The sequence below is a fragment of the Cebidichthys violaceus genome, unplaced genomic scaffold (genome assembly GCF_023349555.1).
Source record: "Cebidichthys violaceus isolate CVI_PGR_0920_01 unplaced genomic scaffold, fCebVio1.0.p SCAF_19, whole genome shotgun sequence".
NCBI lineage: Eukaryota > Metazoa > Chordata > Actinopteri > Perciformes > Stichaeidae > Cebidichthys > Cebidichthys violaceus.
In genome coordinates, this window is record NW_027176361.1 from 7,268,156 (window position 1) to 7,286,628 (window position 18,473).

The following is an 18,473-nucleotide window of genomic DNA, read 5'->3' on the forward strand; positions in this document are numbered from 1 at the left end:
CATTCAAACCGTATCCGGTCCGCTTTTCAGAATAAAACTCTCGGCAGAGGTTGCGCTTGTAGGGGTTACCTCTCAAGCTTCAGTAGTGGAAAGCTACTTTACTCAATTACTGTAGCCCACCAAATATATTTTGAATGATACCTATCTGAGTATTTCCATTGTATGCTACCTTTTACATCTACTTCACTTTATATGTATTTCACAGTGGTTATCTTTGCAGAATGAGACACAAAATAATTAACCTAACAATTTAAAAAGAACATTTGTAGCTCCTATTTGGCCAACCATGACGGCAAAATGCATAGCCTAAGTGAAAAAGAATCCAGGAATACTCTGCTCATACGAAGCCTACTCCAACACTCAGTTTTTTACTTCTTCTGAATACCTCTTCCACCCCATAGTCTTCTCTGTTTGGTGCCTGTAAACAAGTTCAGTCTAGTTTCCTATCCACAACAGCCATGAAAGACAAAGATCCAATTGGATCTTGCAGCTATTTGAGGAGTATGTTTAGCTGGCAAAGAAGTGTTTGCCCTTTGGCAACAATCCATTTTCTTTGTTATGATCAGGTTGAGTGAGTCCCTTCACTCTATAGAAAACCAGAGGATAGCATTGAATGTATCACAGGACAGAGAACATATGCCTTCAAGCCATTATGCGTTCACCTTCACTTGTCTATTTGTATTCAGCACGTTGGGGTTCGTTGACAAGCACCATGACCGGTTTTGTCTGCGTACAGAACGTAACATTATTCCAATGCAGCAAACGGTGTAAAATGAGTAAATTTCAGCTGATTTAATGTATGGAATTTCCACTGTCAAGCCAAAATGGTCCAAAAATATGTGCTGATAACCGCATTTGGGTCATAAATCTCTTGAAAAAGTTACAATCTGGAGGCATTATTCAGCAGAGCAGGGGTGTATTTTATTGCCTGGAGAGAATCACATCCACTCCTGCAGGTGAGTGTGTTTCATGTATAAAATCCAGACTGTCCTTTCAAAAGAGCACAAATAATATGAGCTGGTAACAATGTTTGATCTTAAAGTGCCTAAAGGTCTGAGAAGGAGGGGATGCAAAACCTGTCAAGTATAATTTAGACCTGTTGCCAAATAATGCATCCCCCCATTAAGTTCCTTTTCAGACACTTTAGGATCAAACACATCATCACCATTGATGAAACCCACAAAGAAGATCAGAACGTTTTTTCATACTAAACTGCACTTTGCCGTATAAATCATAAGGCTTCACCGTCTGGTAATTTTCGCTTTACACTGTGCGCGCTCCCGCAAATAGGCGGGCAGGCGCAACAACTTTGCTGCTTTCATGTGCCCCTCGGAAGATTTGTAGATCCCAAGTCGTCAACACAACTTTGATAGGAATATCGAAACGCCGACCCCAGTAACTAAAGTGCTTTTGGCTGATTATTTACCCACATCATTTAAGTTGTGCTGCACGACCAGACTGACGCAAAGAAAAAGCCTTGGCTCGTAAATCGTACTTTACAACACCACCGTCACGCCCCCTGAACGTCACATATCGCAGTTGTTCCTGGTCGTGCGGGTGCGTTGTTGTCTGCACGGAAACGATCGGTTTAAATGTAAGATTCATACAGTACGAGGCATTCACATCCGATGTTCAAAACGCAGATAGTAAGACAAAAGAACTGCTTTGATTCATGTATCCTAAAAGAAACATGTTCCCACGAGACTTTGCGTGGGGAGCGGGAACTGCTGCCTATCAAATAGAAGGTAGGTAAACACAACCACGAGATTCATGAATAGGATACAATATCAGCAACACTCGCGCAGTTTTTCAAAATAATAGATCTAAAACAAAGAGTTAAGTTAAAGTGTCGTTGAGACTTCAACTTTGTGTTTCAAAAAAAATAAACGTTATCAATGAATTGTACAAAAGTGCTTAAATCCTTGCTATCACATTAGCGTGTCAAGAAAGCCTGTAACGTTACCAACTAACTCTGCCCTAGTTTGTGATGATGCTATAACTATTGCATTATGGGAGATAGCGTGAGCTTTATCCAGTATATTTCTAATAAAGTCCAATCTGTCAAACAATGATTTTAAAAATGATCAGAGCTGAATCCACGGCACTCTTACAAACTGTACACCATAAGCTCCAATAAGGTGTTTTTCTGAAGAACCTTTGGATCCCGTTAGATTAGATTGCACAGGTGTTTATGATGTTGCATCTACTCCCATCTAGCTCGCAGGTGACCCCAATGTAAAAGCTGACACTCTTACAAAAACCTCCACAAGGATAGTCTGTGACATCCACAGACACGAGTCCCAACAGAAACATTACTGTGATTTGTTTTCATGTCAGCGCCCTTCATACTTTCATAAAATGAAACAACCTCTATGTGCACATTGAGGTGGCTGGCAGGCAGACGGCAAGGGACCAAGTATCTGGGACACATTTTGTCACGAGAAAGGCAGAGTGTTTGGGGAGCAGAATGGAGATGAGGCCTGCAACAGCTACGAGCTGTGGGAGAAGGACCTGGAGTGTATCCAGCAGCTGGGACTGACACACTATCGTCTGTCTCTCTCCTGGGCCCGCCTCCTGCCTGACGGGACGACACGACATGTCAATCAAAAAGGTATTTCCATATCCCCCTCAGACCCATGCCATATTTGGATCCAGAGCGACACAATGGAACAAGCTCCTCTTGGTTTTAATAGATGGTTGTATTGCTGTTTTACCTCGTCACGCCTTAACAACCGCACTGGATGTGTGTCCAACAGGTGTACAGTACTACAACAAGGTGCTTGATGATTTGCTGGCCTGCAATGTATCACCGATGGCGACTCTTTACCACTTTGACCTGCCTCAAGCTCTTCAAGATCAGGGTGGCTGGAAATCAGCAGGCACAGCGACCCTGTTTGACAGCTACGCAAAGTTTTGTTTCCAAACGTTCGGCGACCGCGTAAAACTTTGGATCACCATCAACGAGCCCTACGTGTGCGCCAAACTGGGCCACGAAGATGGCATCCACGCGCCGGGGTTAAAAGAACCGGGGGTCGCTGCCTACCTAGTGGGCCATAACATGCTGCGGGCCCACGCCATGGCCTGGCACAGCTACGACTCCTTCTACAGGACGGAGCAGAAGGGCACGGTGTCCCTGGCCATCAACAGCGACTGGCTTGAGCCCCTGAACGCAGCTTGCACCGAGAACATCGCTGCCACTGAACGGCAACTTGCGTTCACACTGGGGTGGTTCGCCTGGCCCGTGTTTGTAACTGGAGATTATCCAGAAATGATGAGATCTGCCATCGACGCTCAAAGTCAGAAGTTGGGATGCAGCGGTGGCTCAAGGCTGCCCAGTTTCTCAAAGGATGAGCCTGACATTTTGGGAACAGCGGACTTCTTTGCGTTGAACTACTACACGTCTCGGAACGTCAAGCCGGGAGGAGGTTGTGGAGAGACGTTGTGCATGAAGAGCGACCGAGATGCAGGAGAAGTTGTGGATCCGTCCTGGCCCATTTGTGGCGTGTCCTGGCTCGCTGTAGTGCCCCATGGCTTAAGGAAACTTCTCAAGCACATCAAGGTAAAACTACAACTACTGGTCCATCTTTTGCGGTCCTTTTCTATTTCATTTCCCTCAGTCCACATCACTACAAAGTATCCCCAAACAAGGCCCGAACACATCCCTTATTTTGAGTGTGAACTCAATCAGCTGAAATGGGAAGTCATTTTTCTTTCTTCCCTTGGCATCAAACTGAATTGCCCTACAAGAAGACAAATCGCCTTCAACCAAACGAGTAGAACACCCTGACATTTGTTTAGTGTCTTGCTATTGATTTTGTATTCGGTAATCTCCTTTTAACACCTCCAGAAACACATTGATGCTTCATTAGTGCTGTCACATTGAATGAAACAGTTACTTTGCTGAAAGTGTTTGCAATTGCAATTTCCTGCTGTTGTGCCTTGTCACAGGCCATTAGCTTGAGCTTGGCACCGTTGAAATGCAGCTAAACGGCACACTGTAGACCAATCTGTCTCTCCCTGGAATGTCTGACAGCTGAGATGCCTTGTTTGACAATAATATTTGCCCCATGATGACTTTCCAGGACACTTTCAACAACCCAGCCGTCTACATTACCGAGAACGGCTTCTCTCAGGTGGGGCGGCTGCAGATTGAGGATGTCCAGCGCTCAGAGTTTTACAAGGACACCATCTTGGAAGTGGCTAAAGGTAATGGCTGGTAGGTCTGCTCTGGAAATGAGCAAATTTCCATTAGCAGAGAGGAGTAGAAGATCAAGTGTGGTCTGTTACACCTTCACCTCTTGCAATTGGGTATAAATGTGTCACAAAGCTGGGATGCAAAGATTGGTCGCTGTTGCACCAATAATTCTTACCATTCTTTTATTCTGTACATCACGGACAAAACTTAAACATTTTCAGAATCCTTGGTTCAAGTTTTATTAATTGGGTTATTTACATATATCACGAAAAAGGTTCAATTTAAAAAAAAAAAGGTAGAAAAACTATTATGTGCAAAAAAAAACTAAAAAACATCTGGATGAAATTTTTTCATCGATTATTGAAAACAGGAGAAATCGTTACATTAATATTATTTCACCTTAAGGCTTATGAGTTAATGTCTAAAAGTAGAATTGTTGGTTTTGGCACCACCATGTGGCCAATCTGTGTACATGTCGTTGACAGGGATAGTTAAAGTTCGCTCGGGACTTCGGATGGTTTCTGTAGAATGGCATCGCAGTTATTTAAAGGCGAGATTCAGAGAAAATTATAATTGTTTTAGCCCCTCTGTTTAGGTTACTATATATATATATATATATATATATATATATATATATATATATATATACACATATATATATATATATACATACATACATACATACATACATACATACATATATATACACCTCCTGCTTGTTGCAAATAATTCATGCTCTTGGTATGCATCCGAAGTCTTAATAATACGGGATGTAATATGCTTCTCTTGTGATGCGTCATTGATGGCTGCAGCCTCCTGAAGTATAAAATCGATTTACTTCCGTTTTTAAAAATAGTGCACCTGAATGAACTCTTTTCTACAAAATAGTTTTTACTCTCTGTGTTCATTTATATAGCTATACAAGAAGATGAGGTCAACGTCCGTGGATATTTTGCATGGTCCCTGCTGGACAACTTTGAATGGGCCGATGGATTCAGTGTTCGCTTTGGATTGTTCCATGTGGACTTCACGGACGCAAGGCTAAGCCGAACCATATACCAGTCTGGACGGGAGTATGCAAAGATTATCTCAAAATACAAATGTGGTCAATCCAAATGAGAAGACGGAATAATAAAAAAAAAAAATTTCACTTCTTATACAATTTGGAATAGTTTTTTTTGTCGGTCTCACACATTCATACAAATTAGATGAGGCAACCAACCAGGCTTAATTTCATTGGAAATCTAAAATTCAAAGCACCACTATTGTCTCTGAAGTTCTTTTCATTTTGGAAAATGGTCAGGGTCATTTATGGAAAATGTGACTTCAGCAGGGGACGAGAGGACATGGGCTAAGAGTGGTAAGTTGATTCAGTGGGATGCAAATTAGTATTCCATCCTTCCCAGTCAGTACCTGGAGCTTTATGGAGGGAGGAGAGTTCCTCAGTCAGACGGTCCAAGGCTGCTGTGAGACCAAACTGCTGCAGAAGGATGCATATCAATGCATTGTAATTTTCGGCAATAATATTAATCAAGGCCTCATCTTGAGTAACATGATTATGTGTCTCAGTACATGCATTCACCTATTATGTATTAAAGTGATGTTGGGTTATCTCTAAGGTCTTAATCCGAAAATCTACATGTGAAGTACAAGGGAAAATAAATTATACAGACAATGTGGCTGTCCTTTGTGTAGTCGACACAAAACTGTACCACCTCACCCTTTACATCGGAATGAAACCCTTCAAAAACCCATAATGCCGCCAGGCTGCATAAAGCACACTCCAGTAGACTCAGAAGGGATGCCAGCTGAAAGCAACAGATGTCCTGCCACAGGAAGAGAGTGTAATGCCATTTGTGTTACCCGGACAGCTGTGCAAACTCTCTACTTAAAGAAAGAAAGGGGTGAACAAGGCGAAAAGCCTCCCGAAGGCCTTCTGTTGATTCTTTGTGCACGTTGTGGTTAAGGTAGGATTATTTATATGGGGTGCGGTAACAATGCACAAGGCTGTGGAGAGCCTCATTGAGGATTTGACGTGTGGTGTGTACAGGTCTCAGAGAAAGCGGGATACCGTAGGTTATTTGTGATGTTTAAGTCGAAGTTTAAGGAAATGCCAATTTGAAATCAACTGCATTTGCTCTCATCAGTACTTGGAGATCCAGAGACTGGGATGAGCAGTTTGATGGCACCAGTTTGTTGGCCTACATCGCCACCTTGTGGTATTAAAGGGAACTACACATTTGAATACAACAGCTCAGTGTGTGCTGTGCTGCACTTCACACTATGGTGTCACCACTATGTGTGCTGCTTTGATTAATAAAATGCAGCCCATTGGTGTAACAATGAACAACTAAAGCCTCTCCCTAACCACAATACATCATGGATTTAACACAATTAATATTTATGCTGTGATGTGAAGGAAAATGTCATTTATATTCTGTGTTGGGAGACTTTGTTTGCATTAATAAGCATGGTGTATCGTGACATCCAGTTGGCTGTGCATACTGTTTTCAACAGATGTGAGTAATACCCTTGTGGCCCTCCTCCATCTATGTCAAGCCGAGTGAGATTCTCCTTTGTCTTATGATGAATAACAAGCTATTGTGGAAACATGAATAATGCGACTGCCGCTCACATTAGAACTCTTTTGCAGGCTGCTTTGAACACAAACTTGAACCACATCTCGCACTATTTCAACGCTAATGAAGTTCATTTAATATCTGTGGCTCTGTCAGAAGCTGCCGGCGAGCTTTAATTCTCAGCAGAATGATGGCGGCAGACCACAAAGCACCAAGCATTTACTAAACAGATGTAATATGCAGCTTGTCAGGTGGGAACACTGGTGGAAAACACATTCTAAAAAAAAGAGAAGGAAATCAAGTAATGTGTGAATAAAAACTTCAATCTTTTGTGGTCAAAAATAAAAGCAGCAATTCAAAATTCTCTTACCTCCGTCAGAGGCCGAATTATAACTAAAGCAGGTCTGAATCATGTTTCCAATGGGCAACTGAATTCTCAGCAGAGAGTTCATTAGTAATTCCATCAACTGTCTCCCAGTATTGATGGATTCCATCTTCCTCCATCAGAGGTAGCTGCATGGCTGAAAGAAGCACCACTGCAGCTGAATTGATTGAATGAAATATGAGCAAGAAGTTTAGTGCTTAGTGAATGTCGGAGTCAGTCGTTTGTGAGGGGACTGAGGAATAATATGTGCCTATTGCAGGTTGAAAAGCTTAAAACATTAATTAGCATTTAAATAATTCACTCCTCCGGTCTCTTTAATAGCCCAACAACGAATATTCAACTTCAATTCATTACAGAGGGCAGAATTTATTCTGATTAGGCCGTGATGTAGAAAGTCACAAGAAACCATTTCTAAATGTGCTTTCCAATTAAGCGCCAAATATATCATGTGTATAGATAAGTTGCTTTTGACAATGAATTAGTACGTTTAATTGTAACATTCAATCACATTCACTGGCGGAGATTTACCCCGAGGAACATTCTGGCAAATTACCAAGAGAGGCCCATTTGTATTTGACCAAACTTAACTGATTACACTTTTGACAGACACTATGAAATATTCAAGAACTAGGAAATTCATTACTTATTACAAATTAACAAAATAATTTAGCTGCTGATAAACTATCTTCACTGTGAATTAAAAGCACAATCTCGTTTATCGGTGCAGTGCTTACAGGTGCAAAGGGTATGACTTCTGGCAAATAATTACCTTTTTCTATTTACCGATTACCCTCATATGCATATTCCCTGGAGAAATTGTATAATTAGATTGTTGCTTCAATATCAAGATGAAGACACATCAGCCACTCCCTTCCTCCAGAGCGCAGATACAATCTCCTTCTTCCCTTTCCTCTGCCTCTCTGTCTGGGTCTCAGTCAGCTGGTGAGGGACCGTGAGAGGCCCAAACCACCACTCAGCTTGCCTTCTGTCTTTTTCTGTTCCTCTCTTGCTCTTTTTCACTCACTCTCTGTAGCTCATCATCTTCCCCTCTCCTAATCGCATTGCTCATTTTCCATTGACAAGAGAGTATGAGGAGAGAGGGAGGAGAAGAAAAAAAAAAAAACACAAAAAGAAAAAACAGCACAAACTTTCTAAATCCCATTGACCTACTTCGCCAGACATTTCATTGGGAATTCATATTAGTGCAAAAGAGTTAGAAGAAGAAATGTTTTCTCATTTCAACCCCCTCTTCCTCACAACCCCCTCCTTCTCCCTCTCTTTCAGCTGGAAGCCATTTTCTTCACATCCCATATTTGATCCTGTATGACCACCACAGTACATTAGACAAGTGGATAAACGCCTTACCGTGGCATCGCCACCAGTTCGGAGCTCTGTCGCCACTTTTGACAGTGGCATAAGAAGCATGACTACGGAGCTATAAAAAGCACTTTGGAAGACCTCGCCTTTGATTGATGAGTTTGGCGGCGCAGACAAGATTGAGGGGGATGAATATTGCTAGGCCTTGAAGACAGGAAGTGGAATTATGACGGACCCATACAGAGAACTAAAGCGGCGAGACTAAGAGAATACAAAGAGAGAAAGGCAATTCAAATCTTTTTCTTTCAAGTCCCTCCCTGAGGGACTGCAGATGACCCTGCTAACGACTGTTGAAATTCTAACTCCCTTGAGTGTGATGGCGCCGCGTGATGGGAGGGGGTTCGCAGACCTGCCTGAAAAATTGAAAGCTTCTAGAATATTCAGCTAACCCCGTGCGCTCGGTTGGGGGTGGCGATTGGGGGGGCACATGCAGAGATTGGTATTCAGGCTCTGTGTGTGTGTGGTGGGTAAGCCCAGTGGTGGTGGTGAGAGAGAACCCCCCTGTGTGTGTGTGTGTGTGTGTGTGTGTGTCTGTGTGTGTGTGTGTGTGTGTGTGTGTGTGTGTGTGTGTGTGTGTGTGTGTGTGTGTGTGTGTGCTGGCCAATGAGCCGAGTGCCTTGTCTCATGGAAACAGTGGTAGGAGTGCGAGTGAACATAGTGGGAAGAGAAAGAGACAATTTACGGAACCTTTAGAAGCAAAGGGAATATAACTGTGATAGCGGTGTAGTTAACAGGCCTGGATCCAAGCAGAGAGACTAATGACGTGGATATAACCTCATGCTACCAATATGCAGACACACTGTCATCAACAAAGAAAGTGTGAACAATTCATCTGCTCTAAATCTTCTCTGAAACTTTGGAGACAGAAAATGGTTACCTGTCTGAAAATAATGAAATGAATACTGGGCGCCACTTACAGTATGAGCTTCATCCCACATTTACCGTGGCGGAGAGGTAGAGGTCCGGTTTCGTACAACCTGCTCCTTATTTTCGTAGTTCTGACCATCATTCCCATTGGTAATAACAATGCTGAGATCTGGAAACACGGCGATATCCTTAAAATGATATCGGACAGAGCCTGAAACACAAGCAGTCAGACGATCATGACCCAGGTGAGACAAACGGAGGCGAGCGGTACATTATCACAATTGTCAGCTGTAAATGTCCATCACAGATTAAAAGGTTCTAAAAATGATATCCAGAGCATTAATATCTATCCGAACAGAGACTGATGTAGCTCTCTCTGTGTTCTGTAATCTGAGTTTCTCTGGATGTTCTTTGATTACGTAGCAGGGCCGACCGCGCTTGCTTTTTATGTCCCACCAGCTAGCTCACGGGCGCCGCTCTGCACTGCACTCATACAGCAGTTACAGCTGATAACGACGTCGGTACCGCCGGGTAAACACTGTCAGCTCTGTCAGTACTGTTGCAGTTGTTGGCACCGTCAGCGCTGTTTGCCCCGTCAGCGCTGTTTGCACCGTTACTTAGCTCTGTTAGTGCTGAATTTAATGTGTGGAAATTGAAAATTATGAGCAATCACAGTAATGAGTTTATCAAACTCAGGCAACAGGCAATTTAGTGATATCCCCGCAGTTGAGATCTTGACAGGCCTTGAAATAAAAATCCTGGGTCCTCTATGTCTGAGACCAAGATGGATCTTGATGGTTTCTTGGCCTCAAGTTATCATAACCAATAGAATGGAAATGATGGTCATAACTCTGTCAGCGACAGTACTGTTCATGCCACATTACATTATCGTATTACAGGTTTGAGAATTTCTTTCTTTGAGGTTTGAAAATACTCTTCAGGTATTTCCTGAAACAACAGGTGGTTCCTCTGGTAAACTCCGCAGCTCATCTTTGATTAACTGCAGACGCTTTGGGTTGAGGCCATTTCAAGAGAGAGCGGACGCATGGGGTGCAGAGCAACAGTGCGAGCGGACTAATTAACTCTAAGTGTTGTAAGACATGCTCCCTTCTCACCCGTGTTGTCACTCAGGGTTTGAGTGGCGCTAATGAGAGAATTATCTAGCCTCGGACCCTGGTAATGCATTCAAATGAACACCAGCTGACCTGACCTATGAGATGGCTTTTTAATCTCACTACTTAATACCAATCAGACCTGCTTTCTCATGTGCCTACACTGTGAGGACCCTCTGCTCCAAATGCCGCCATCCACTTTTTTCCCCCACTGTTGATCTAAGGGAGAGTGTTAATTGTCTTGGATGGCTCAAGGGCTTCTGCTGATATTATGCAGGGAACCTCAGGTGTGCCGGATAAAACAGGTGGATATGGCTTCTAAAGTGTTTGCTGGGCATCAAAGTGAAAGTGTTTTGAGTGTACGCTTGTGTGTGCATGTAAGCCCCTTATCATGAGAACCCAGTTGAGGATTAAGAAGGTTAATAAGGTCATGAGTTTGGAACAAAAATCTGTGACATACAATAGAGCTTTGGCATTGTTGGATTACCATAATCATCATCCTTTGGTGCCCAAACCTGTGACTCAATTGTTGTGCTCATAGTGTTTCCAGATGCAAAACAAACGTTCTGCAGGGGGGCGGGTTGGGGGAATTTAATAATTACCTGCTGGTATTACCAATTTAAGCATTTATACTTCAGCAAGTAAGCCTGTGTTTCAAATTGGATCAAGGTATTTTCGGTTTGTTGTCTATCGAGCTTAACTGCGATAGTTTGTTTCAGCCAGACAGCGCAGAACTTGTGGGCAACATGAGCAATAAGCCCTTTCAAGTGTTTGGGCTGCAGCCGTTTTTGTTTTGCCAAGTGCTCGAGGTAACAAATAGCAGATCAGCCAGGGTTCAAGGCTGCCCGCGAAATGGCTGGTGCGTTTCAATGCCTTTTGGGGAGACTATTATTGTTATAAATCTCGTGGCGTACTCGTAGCGTGTATGTTTGAGCGAATGTGTTCGTGTGTGCCAGGAAGTCGAACGCAAGCTTGGGTACAACATCTGCTTGTGTAAACTTGCGAGTGGAGGTTTAAGAAGGCAAGTGCACCCTCCTCGCCTGCAACCATCCCACACTTGCAGCGTGCAGAAGTGTGTCAGGATAGGGAGGAAAACACTATTGATGAGTCTAATATGCAAGGTCTTTCCACCTCCCTGAAGTCATTAGAATCTATATTGTTATATTGTTCACAAGCAGTCAGGATTTGCTCGAATGGGGCCAAATTAAAAAGGGATTTAATAGGATTTGCTTATTGCTGATTTAAAGAGGTGGTTGCGATTTGTAGCAATCTCACTCTGCAATGTATATTTTCAAGTTATAGTATTGTATGAGGAGTAAGCCCTTCGGAGTGTCGTCGTATTGAAGAAAGTGGTGAAAGATGTAGAAACTGCAATGATGACTGGATTAGATACATTATTATGCAGCTTCATTTTATTCCCTATTATATAGACATACAGCATCCTCATTTCATATACTTTGGATCAATGCAGACAGTATTTTGACTGCTCTGCAAGTGTGATCAAACCTATTGTCAGAATATTGCTCTAATTATATTGTGTGAAAAGTTTTGGTAGCGATGACTTGCACAGACACACGCACGCAGTATTCAATTACGTGTGACTAGGTTGGGTGCATTGTATAGCACATCTTTACATGCTGCTGGTTGACAGCTAATTGTACAGCGGACAAAAAAGATCAGCTGGTGTGTTGTGTCACGCAGAGTTGCAGCTTTTGTCTCTCTATCTCAGCCCACAGGCCCATTGTCATGCAGGCACTCAGGTAACGGGCCCAGTCGTCACTCATCTGCCTGACGGCCGCTGCTATCTGCCCTGGCGGTGACTGATGACGGGAGTGTGTGTATGTGTTAGTACCAGGCAGTGTGTTGTACCGAAGGGGGGAGTTCGTGGCAGGTAGGCAGGCAGTGAGGGAGGCGAGATAGATACCACCCTGACTGAGGGCTGGGTTAGAGGCTAGTGGGCAGTGCTGATCATCACTGACCATGCCTCTGGGCAATACAGTGGCTGTTGCGCAGTGTCGGTGAGATGGATCAGTTGTCACATGGACAGAAAGTTAAGAGTCGGCAGGTTGTTGGCACTGTGCAGCTGAATGGCATAGGTGGCTCAAATTCCCCAGTAGAGTGGAGCAGCTGGAATTCATAACTTTACTTTATGACTCTGAAACAGTGGTTGTCAAACTGTGGTGTGGAGGTCCACTGGGGGGGGACTTGAAGCATTGCGGGAGGGGAATGTAAAGTGGAACTAAAGTTGAATGAATGAACAAACAAGAGTGCTTTCACACTAGCCAGGATAACAAGATATCTGTCTGCAAGATTTTTCAAAAAAAGTAATGGAAATGTTAAGTAGAATCAGTGGTGGACTTGGAGGGGGGGCAGGGTAGGCGACTGGCCCCCCTTGGTGCCCTCATGTTCGAACAAATCACAGCAAAAGTGCCCTCTTGGATGCGTCTAAGGTAGGTAACACATAACAAAGCGCCCTCCATGGTGCCATTCCAGTGGAGAAAATGTAAAGCCTTAAAATTGAGATAACATGATGCCATATACAGGCTGCACTACATGCTGCGCACTGGTGCTCCACTGTATGCGTCTGGTGCCCTTTTGATATTTCTTTCGTCCCTGCCCCTCAGACAGCCCGAGTCTGCCACTGAATAGAATGAACACATTTCTAACAGGTAAGATGAAGAAATTAAGGTGATGCTCATCAGTCAAAACTGAAATTAAGAAAATGTGACAAAGTGTGCTTTGCTGTTGGGTTTCACTCACAAAACTGAGGCAGCTTGGGTAAAGTTCAACATGCCTCTTAACAATAGAAAAATCAGTTTTTTTATCAGTTCATTTTTTGAAGAAGACTGAGTAAGTCTCGAATTCTGAATGTCAAATAACTTCATTAGTGGTCGCATGTGAATTCCACGTGTGCATGCCAACAGATATGCATGTCCATGCACAAGTGAAATGTATGAATGCGCATGGACCCACGAGTGAGCGTTCTCGTGCGTCTGCTGTCCGGGAAGATCAATGCGTCCGCATCGATGTCGTCTTGCCCTCCGCACGTGAAGTGAATGGAGCGGGAGGAGGTGGTGGCAAAAGGGTGGGAGGAGAGTGGGATGAGAGGCGCGCACTAAATGGATGCGATGCAAATGGCACCAGAGGACATAGGAATCAATTTACCTTATTGAAACAAATGAGAGCAGCTCAGCCCTGCCATGGCGTGTGTTCCTTTTTTTTTTTTGGCCGCCCCCATTGTTATTGTAATTAACCCAACTAAACCAAATCCCTGACCCTTCCTTTCACAAACACAGCCAACCCCCTCAACAACCCTGTCCCTGATGCCTGGGGTCCCTTTTACTTTAATGAAAAAGCCTTAGAGGTGCCCAGGTAAAAATGTAGGTGCTGTAATCGTGATTCATGGCCCTTGGTGACATGCTAAAAGGCATGGGAGATCTGCCTAGGAAAGCATTTAGGATAGGGTTTTCCATATACGAGTGCCAACACCCCCACTTCACAACAGACGCACACACACATAACCCGTAATGACTTACGGACATTCCCTGCTCCCAGCATGCTCTCATGTTTATAAACTCCCCACTCCACATTCATGGAATCCCAATAACCAAAATGGACTCAACCTAACGTAGGAATGACCTCGGAGGTAAGTGGCCACAGCAATGCCCATTTCATTTAGTGATGTCCTATTGAAAATTTGCCACTCTTTTGTTTAAGGGTAGGCCACATCACGCCTAAGCTCTAATTCCCCAGTGTGGCACGGGCATTGTATAGGGGTCTTGGGGGATGGATCAATAGTTAGAGAGAGCGATGGGGTCACAGTGGAATCAATGCGCTGGACAAACGACCTCCAGCTGCCTCCTGCACCTTCCAAGCCGCTTGACACCTGAGGCGATCTTTACTGAAATGTCCTCTGCTGAAATGCCACAGGGCCACGGGCTGCTGAGCAGTCACTCATGCAGGGCTCCCGAATCAAGTGGTGTATGCAAACCGGGTCTGCTGTCATCCACGGCGAAAGGCCTTGGCTCAGCGTTACTACATAAACAAAACTCACGCACCTGAGAATGTCAATTACTTGCCGCCTGCCCCTTTGGACGGCCCCGTGCTTGATGGCCAAATTGGGATTAATTTGTGGAGGATGGGGGCCCATTGTAGAGGTGACACCGTGTCGTTCCACCCCAAAGAACGAGACGCGACTGTGGCATGGAGAACAGGAGCAGCAGGCCGACTTGATTGTTCCCCTATTACCCTGCATGGCGTTTTGCATAAGCGGCAAAAGGCGCTTGATGAAAACAAGTGGCGGTTTCAGGTCGAAAGCAGACACCCAGAAAATGAGCTTTTTTCCCCCCTTTCCCTTCTTACCCTTCCGCTGGGTCGCATAATTCAGAAGAGCCATCTTGTGGAAATGTCATCGTGTGGTGGCGGTGGAGCAAGCAGTGTGACAGAATGCTGTAACGCCTCCCGGGCTGGGGCCCTCGCCACGCTTGCCACGCCCGAGTTGGCCTGACCTTGCAGGTGCTGATATATGCAGCCACATTGGTGTCGAAAATGGACAACGGGTGCTTCTTCTTTGTGGAAGCTTTTAGCCAACGCCGGAAGAACTTTTTCCTCCGGCTTGGGTTCATTGAGAGGTGGTGCATATGTTTATTTGCTTGAGGGTATAGATTTCTTCCCTTTTTTCCCCCCCTTCTCTTTTTTGAATAGAGGTCAATTCCCCACTGTGCATTCCCTTTTATGCACCCACTCCCTATTCTTCATTCGTCTTACCTGCTGACACATCTGACAACACGCTGCTGTATTATTATCTCCCAACCCCCAGCTCTATACCTTCCACAACAACACAGGGACAGCTCGACTCCTCCACCCCTTCTCTTTCTCCTTTAGAAAACTGATTATAAATGGTCAATTTGAAAATAGACTGGAAAGTCCCCACGGCTGCTTGCCTTGTCAAATTGAAAAGGGACAAGGACAAGTCAGTCGACTTGCCCCCCGTCCGTCGTCCTGATATTTCCGAGGCAGGCGTACGAGAGGGAACATAACAAATTCCCCCCATGCGGCGGGCAAGGCGATGGCGAAGGATGACGAGGGAGGGTGGGGCAGCAGTGAGCTGAGGATCTTCAACATCTAGCCCTCAGCATTTATATCACAAGTCTCCACAAAGAGTCTATGGATCACTCCAGTGGGCTGGTGTTGGCAGTATCAGGAAAAGCCATAGGCTGTCAGGGAGTATGTGCCTTTCATATTTCACTGTAGACAGCCTTCCCTTCTCCCGGCCTCACTCACAGCAGCCTTTGAGGATAATATCTTCAAATCTCTCCTTGCCATGCTGAGAGGCTATTTTTAAATAGATATTTATTTCATTCTCTCAATTTTTCTTCCTCCCTCTCCCCTCTGTCCTACAGGTATAGAGCTTTACCGCTTGTGACCAGTGGAGAAATCTGCACAAAAAAACGAAAATGCTTGTGGCAAGGCAGGTATTTCTGTCAGCACGCACCTATGAGTCTTTTCCTTTTTCTATTTTCCTCTTCCATTCAGTTATTTATAAGGGAAATCTCTCTGTATTTTTTTTCCTACCCTCGTTATAAATCATTCTCACCTTTCCGACTTTAATTCACCAAATTATTATAAACAAAGCCTGGGAAAAAAAGACGTTCAAAATGAACTTCATCAGTCACATCACCCCATTATGCTGAGGTCTCGTCTCATCAACAGACAGAGTGATGAATACTTGATTTTATGAGTCTTGCGGTGATCTGCCGTGACTTTTTGTGTTAACAATAAAGTCCCTTTCTGATTAATCACACCAGTGAGATGGAAAGCACCCTTTGATAAAGCCGAGATGTCCATTGCAGCATGATTCATCAGGGAGGACCTTGCAATCAGATGGGACCTGTGCCTTTTCTCCAACACGTATCCCCTCTCTCCTTAGAATACATTAGCGTAGTGTGAGCGACAGAATCATCAGATACCAGGAGGTGAATTGAAGTGGTCATGAACCTAGTGTCAAACTCAAATAGCTGAATGGCGATAGATAAAACAAACAAGGAACGTGAAGCGCTTGCAAAGGGAGGTGAGGAGACGCACGCTGCTCTGTCGAGAACTTTTACAGATGAGGCCCGCTAGCCCTGCATCACAATTGGGCTATTATCGAGCGTGACCCCTGCCGGAACTGTAACATATGACCCTAAATTTATGTATTGCATGAACTTTCTCCCCACGTAGCATGACATCAGTCATGTTTCATGTTGAATTGTGAGCTGTCCCTGCTTTTCCCCCAAGGGTGCACGGTCCTCCTGACCCACTGCAAAAAAAATAAAATAAAAAAAGTAGATGGAAATTTATGAGCTGCGACTTCCCCTTTGGGTTGAGTGTTGCTATTAGCAATGTGACTATGCCTTAAGGTTGAATACTGTTGGGATGGAAGACACAATAAAGCTGGTTCACTCAAAAGCCTTTTTACTCTTAGTCCTTCAAGGCAGGCTTCACAAATTGACAGCTTTTCTGTCTGAAGTGCTGTTACTCTCATGTTTACCATTGCAGACACCAGAACATGAGATAAAAACACAATGCTATTAATGCTTTACGATACCCTCCTCCCGTATTCCCTGACGATTGTCTCGTGCACAGTAAGCACATTTGATGTTGTTGACTTTTATTCTTTATCTTATTTCGTTCCTCTAACCATGGCTAATAACAGTTTTTCCTATCTTCCTCTATTTCTGGGCTAAGCCGGGTCTAAGAGCTGGCCCTCCGTTTCACAGAGAGGCAGAAAATGCTTGGGTAAGCAGAGGAAGGATTCCACCGTTGCTACTTCAGGTAGTCCCCTCCCTCCCTTTAGCTGAGATTTCTATCCCAGGCCCTTATTATCACCAAACAAGCACTTTTTGATGATGATAAGTAATAGCCACATCCCTGCGTGTAGGACTCGCTTCTCAGGGGAATAAGGAGAGCATGCTGGCCATTTTTCTTGCCTGTTTGGCGTCCAGCGATCCTCGGGAAAATAGAGGCTGCATGGAGGAAGGGGGGGGCGTGATTCTGTGTTTGTGCAGCACTATTCATAACTGGACGAATGAGCAAAAGATTGTGTAATGCTTTTTGATGATTTTCAGTGCATTTAACTGGTTAAGGGGAACAAAATATGTTACACCAGAATGATTATATCACTTTAGACACTATGTATGTCTTAGAAAATGCAAGCAAATTGAAGCATTTAGAAGTTTAACATTTACATTGTGGGTGAAATTAATCGTAAATGGCCACAGCTCCACATTAAATGTTTCAACATTATCCAACTTAAAATGCGGCTGTCAAGCAGTGTGGATAATCCTAGTGATAAATCCCCGGCTTGATTGTTTGCAGCAACAATGGCGGAGAAGGAACACTCAGAAGAGGGGATGATTTAGGGGTCAGTGCTTCCTGACAGAAGTTCTGCAGCCTTTAAAAGCCTAGTTGGGTGACAGCGGTGGTTGAGGAAGGGGATGATAAGCTGTGGACAAAAGTGAAAATATCCTGCGAACGAGCGGACACATATAAACAGCATCTCAGGGCCCTCTAATCCCACAGACGAGCTCGACAGTGGCCTGTCAAATTGCGCGAACCAATTTGAATGCACGGCAGGGGGACGTCCTTCTTTTCAATTTGGTGGGCATCTTGTTTATTTCCTGCTATAGCTGCATCTCGCTGCCAAACGCACCATCACACCCCTCAGAAAATCTATAATTTAGTTGGACTTGTGCGATAGTTTGATGTTATAGTCTGCTCAAGGAGGAAAATAAAGGAAAGGATAGAGAGAGGGAGAGAGCAAGAGGAGAAATTGAAAGACACAAAGGATGGAAGTGAAAATTCTGAGAGGAAGTCACGTCTGAAGAAGGTTTAACTATATCGCAAATTAAACGATTAAAAATAAATGTGCCAAACAACTGTTTTTTGGACAGAGAGTTGAAGGTTTAGGTCTTGCG

At 44.1% G+C, this 18,473-nt stretch overlaps 1 protein-coding gene across 1 annotated transcript; it reads left to right on the top strand.

Annotated features, from left to right (window-relative positions):
- The first annotated feature begins 1,560 nt into the window (after nucleotides 1-1,560).
- Nucleotides 1,561-5,414, top strand: LOC137874906 (cytosolic beta-glucosidase). Its single transcript, XM_068713880.1, has 5 exons — nucleotides 1,561-1,745; nucleotides 2,387-2,611; nucleotides 2,757-3,559; nucleotides 4,083-4,206; nucleotides 5,112-5,414. Exons 1-5 carry the CDS (start codon nucleotides 1,673-1,675, stop codon nucleotides 5,312-5,314), a joined length of 1,428 nt encoding a protein of 475 aa, XP_068569981.1. The 5' UTR covers nucleotides 1,561-1,672; the 3' UTR covers nucleotides 5,315-5,414.
- The last annotated feature ends 13,059 nt before the right edge of the window (nucleotides 5,415-18,473 follow it).

What these genes read in the sequence shown, in the direction of transcription:
- LOC137874906 (XM_068713880.1), top strand. Translation starts at nt 1,673, where the DNA reads ATGTATCCTAAAAGAAACATGTTCCCACGAGACTTTGCGTGGGGAGCG. An exon ending in ACGACATGTCAATCAAAAAG is followed by an intron (nt 2,612 to 2,756) that starts GTATTTCCATAT and finishes TGTGTCCAACAG; the next exon opens with GTGTACAGTACTACAACAAG. An exon ending in CATCTTGGAAGTGGCTAAAG is followed by an intron (nt 4,207 to 5,111) that starts GTAATGGCTGGT and finishes TCATTTATATAG; the next exon opens with CTATACAAGAAGATGAGGTC.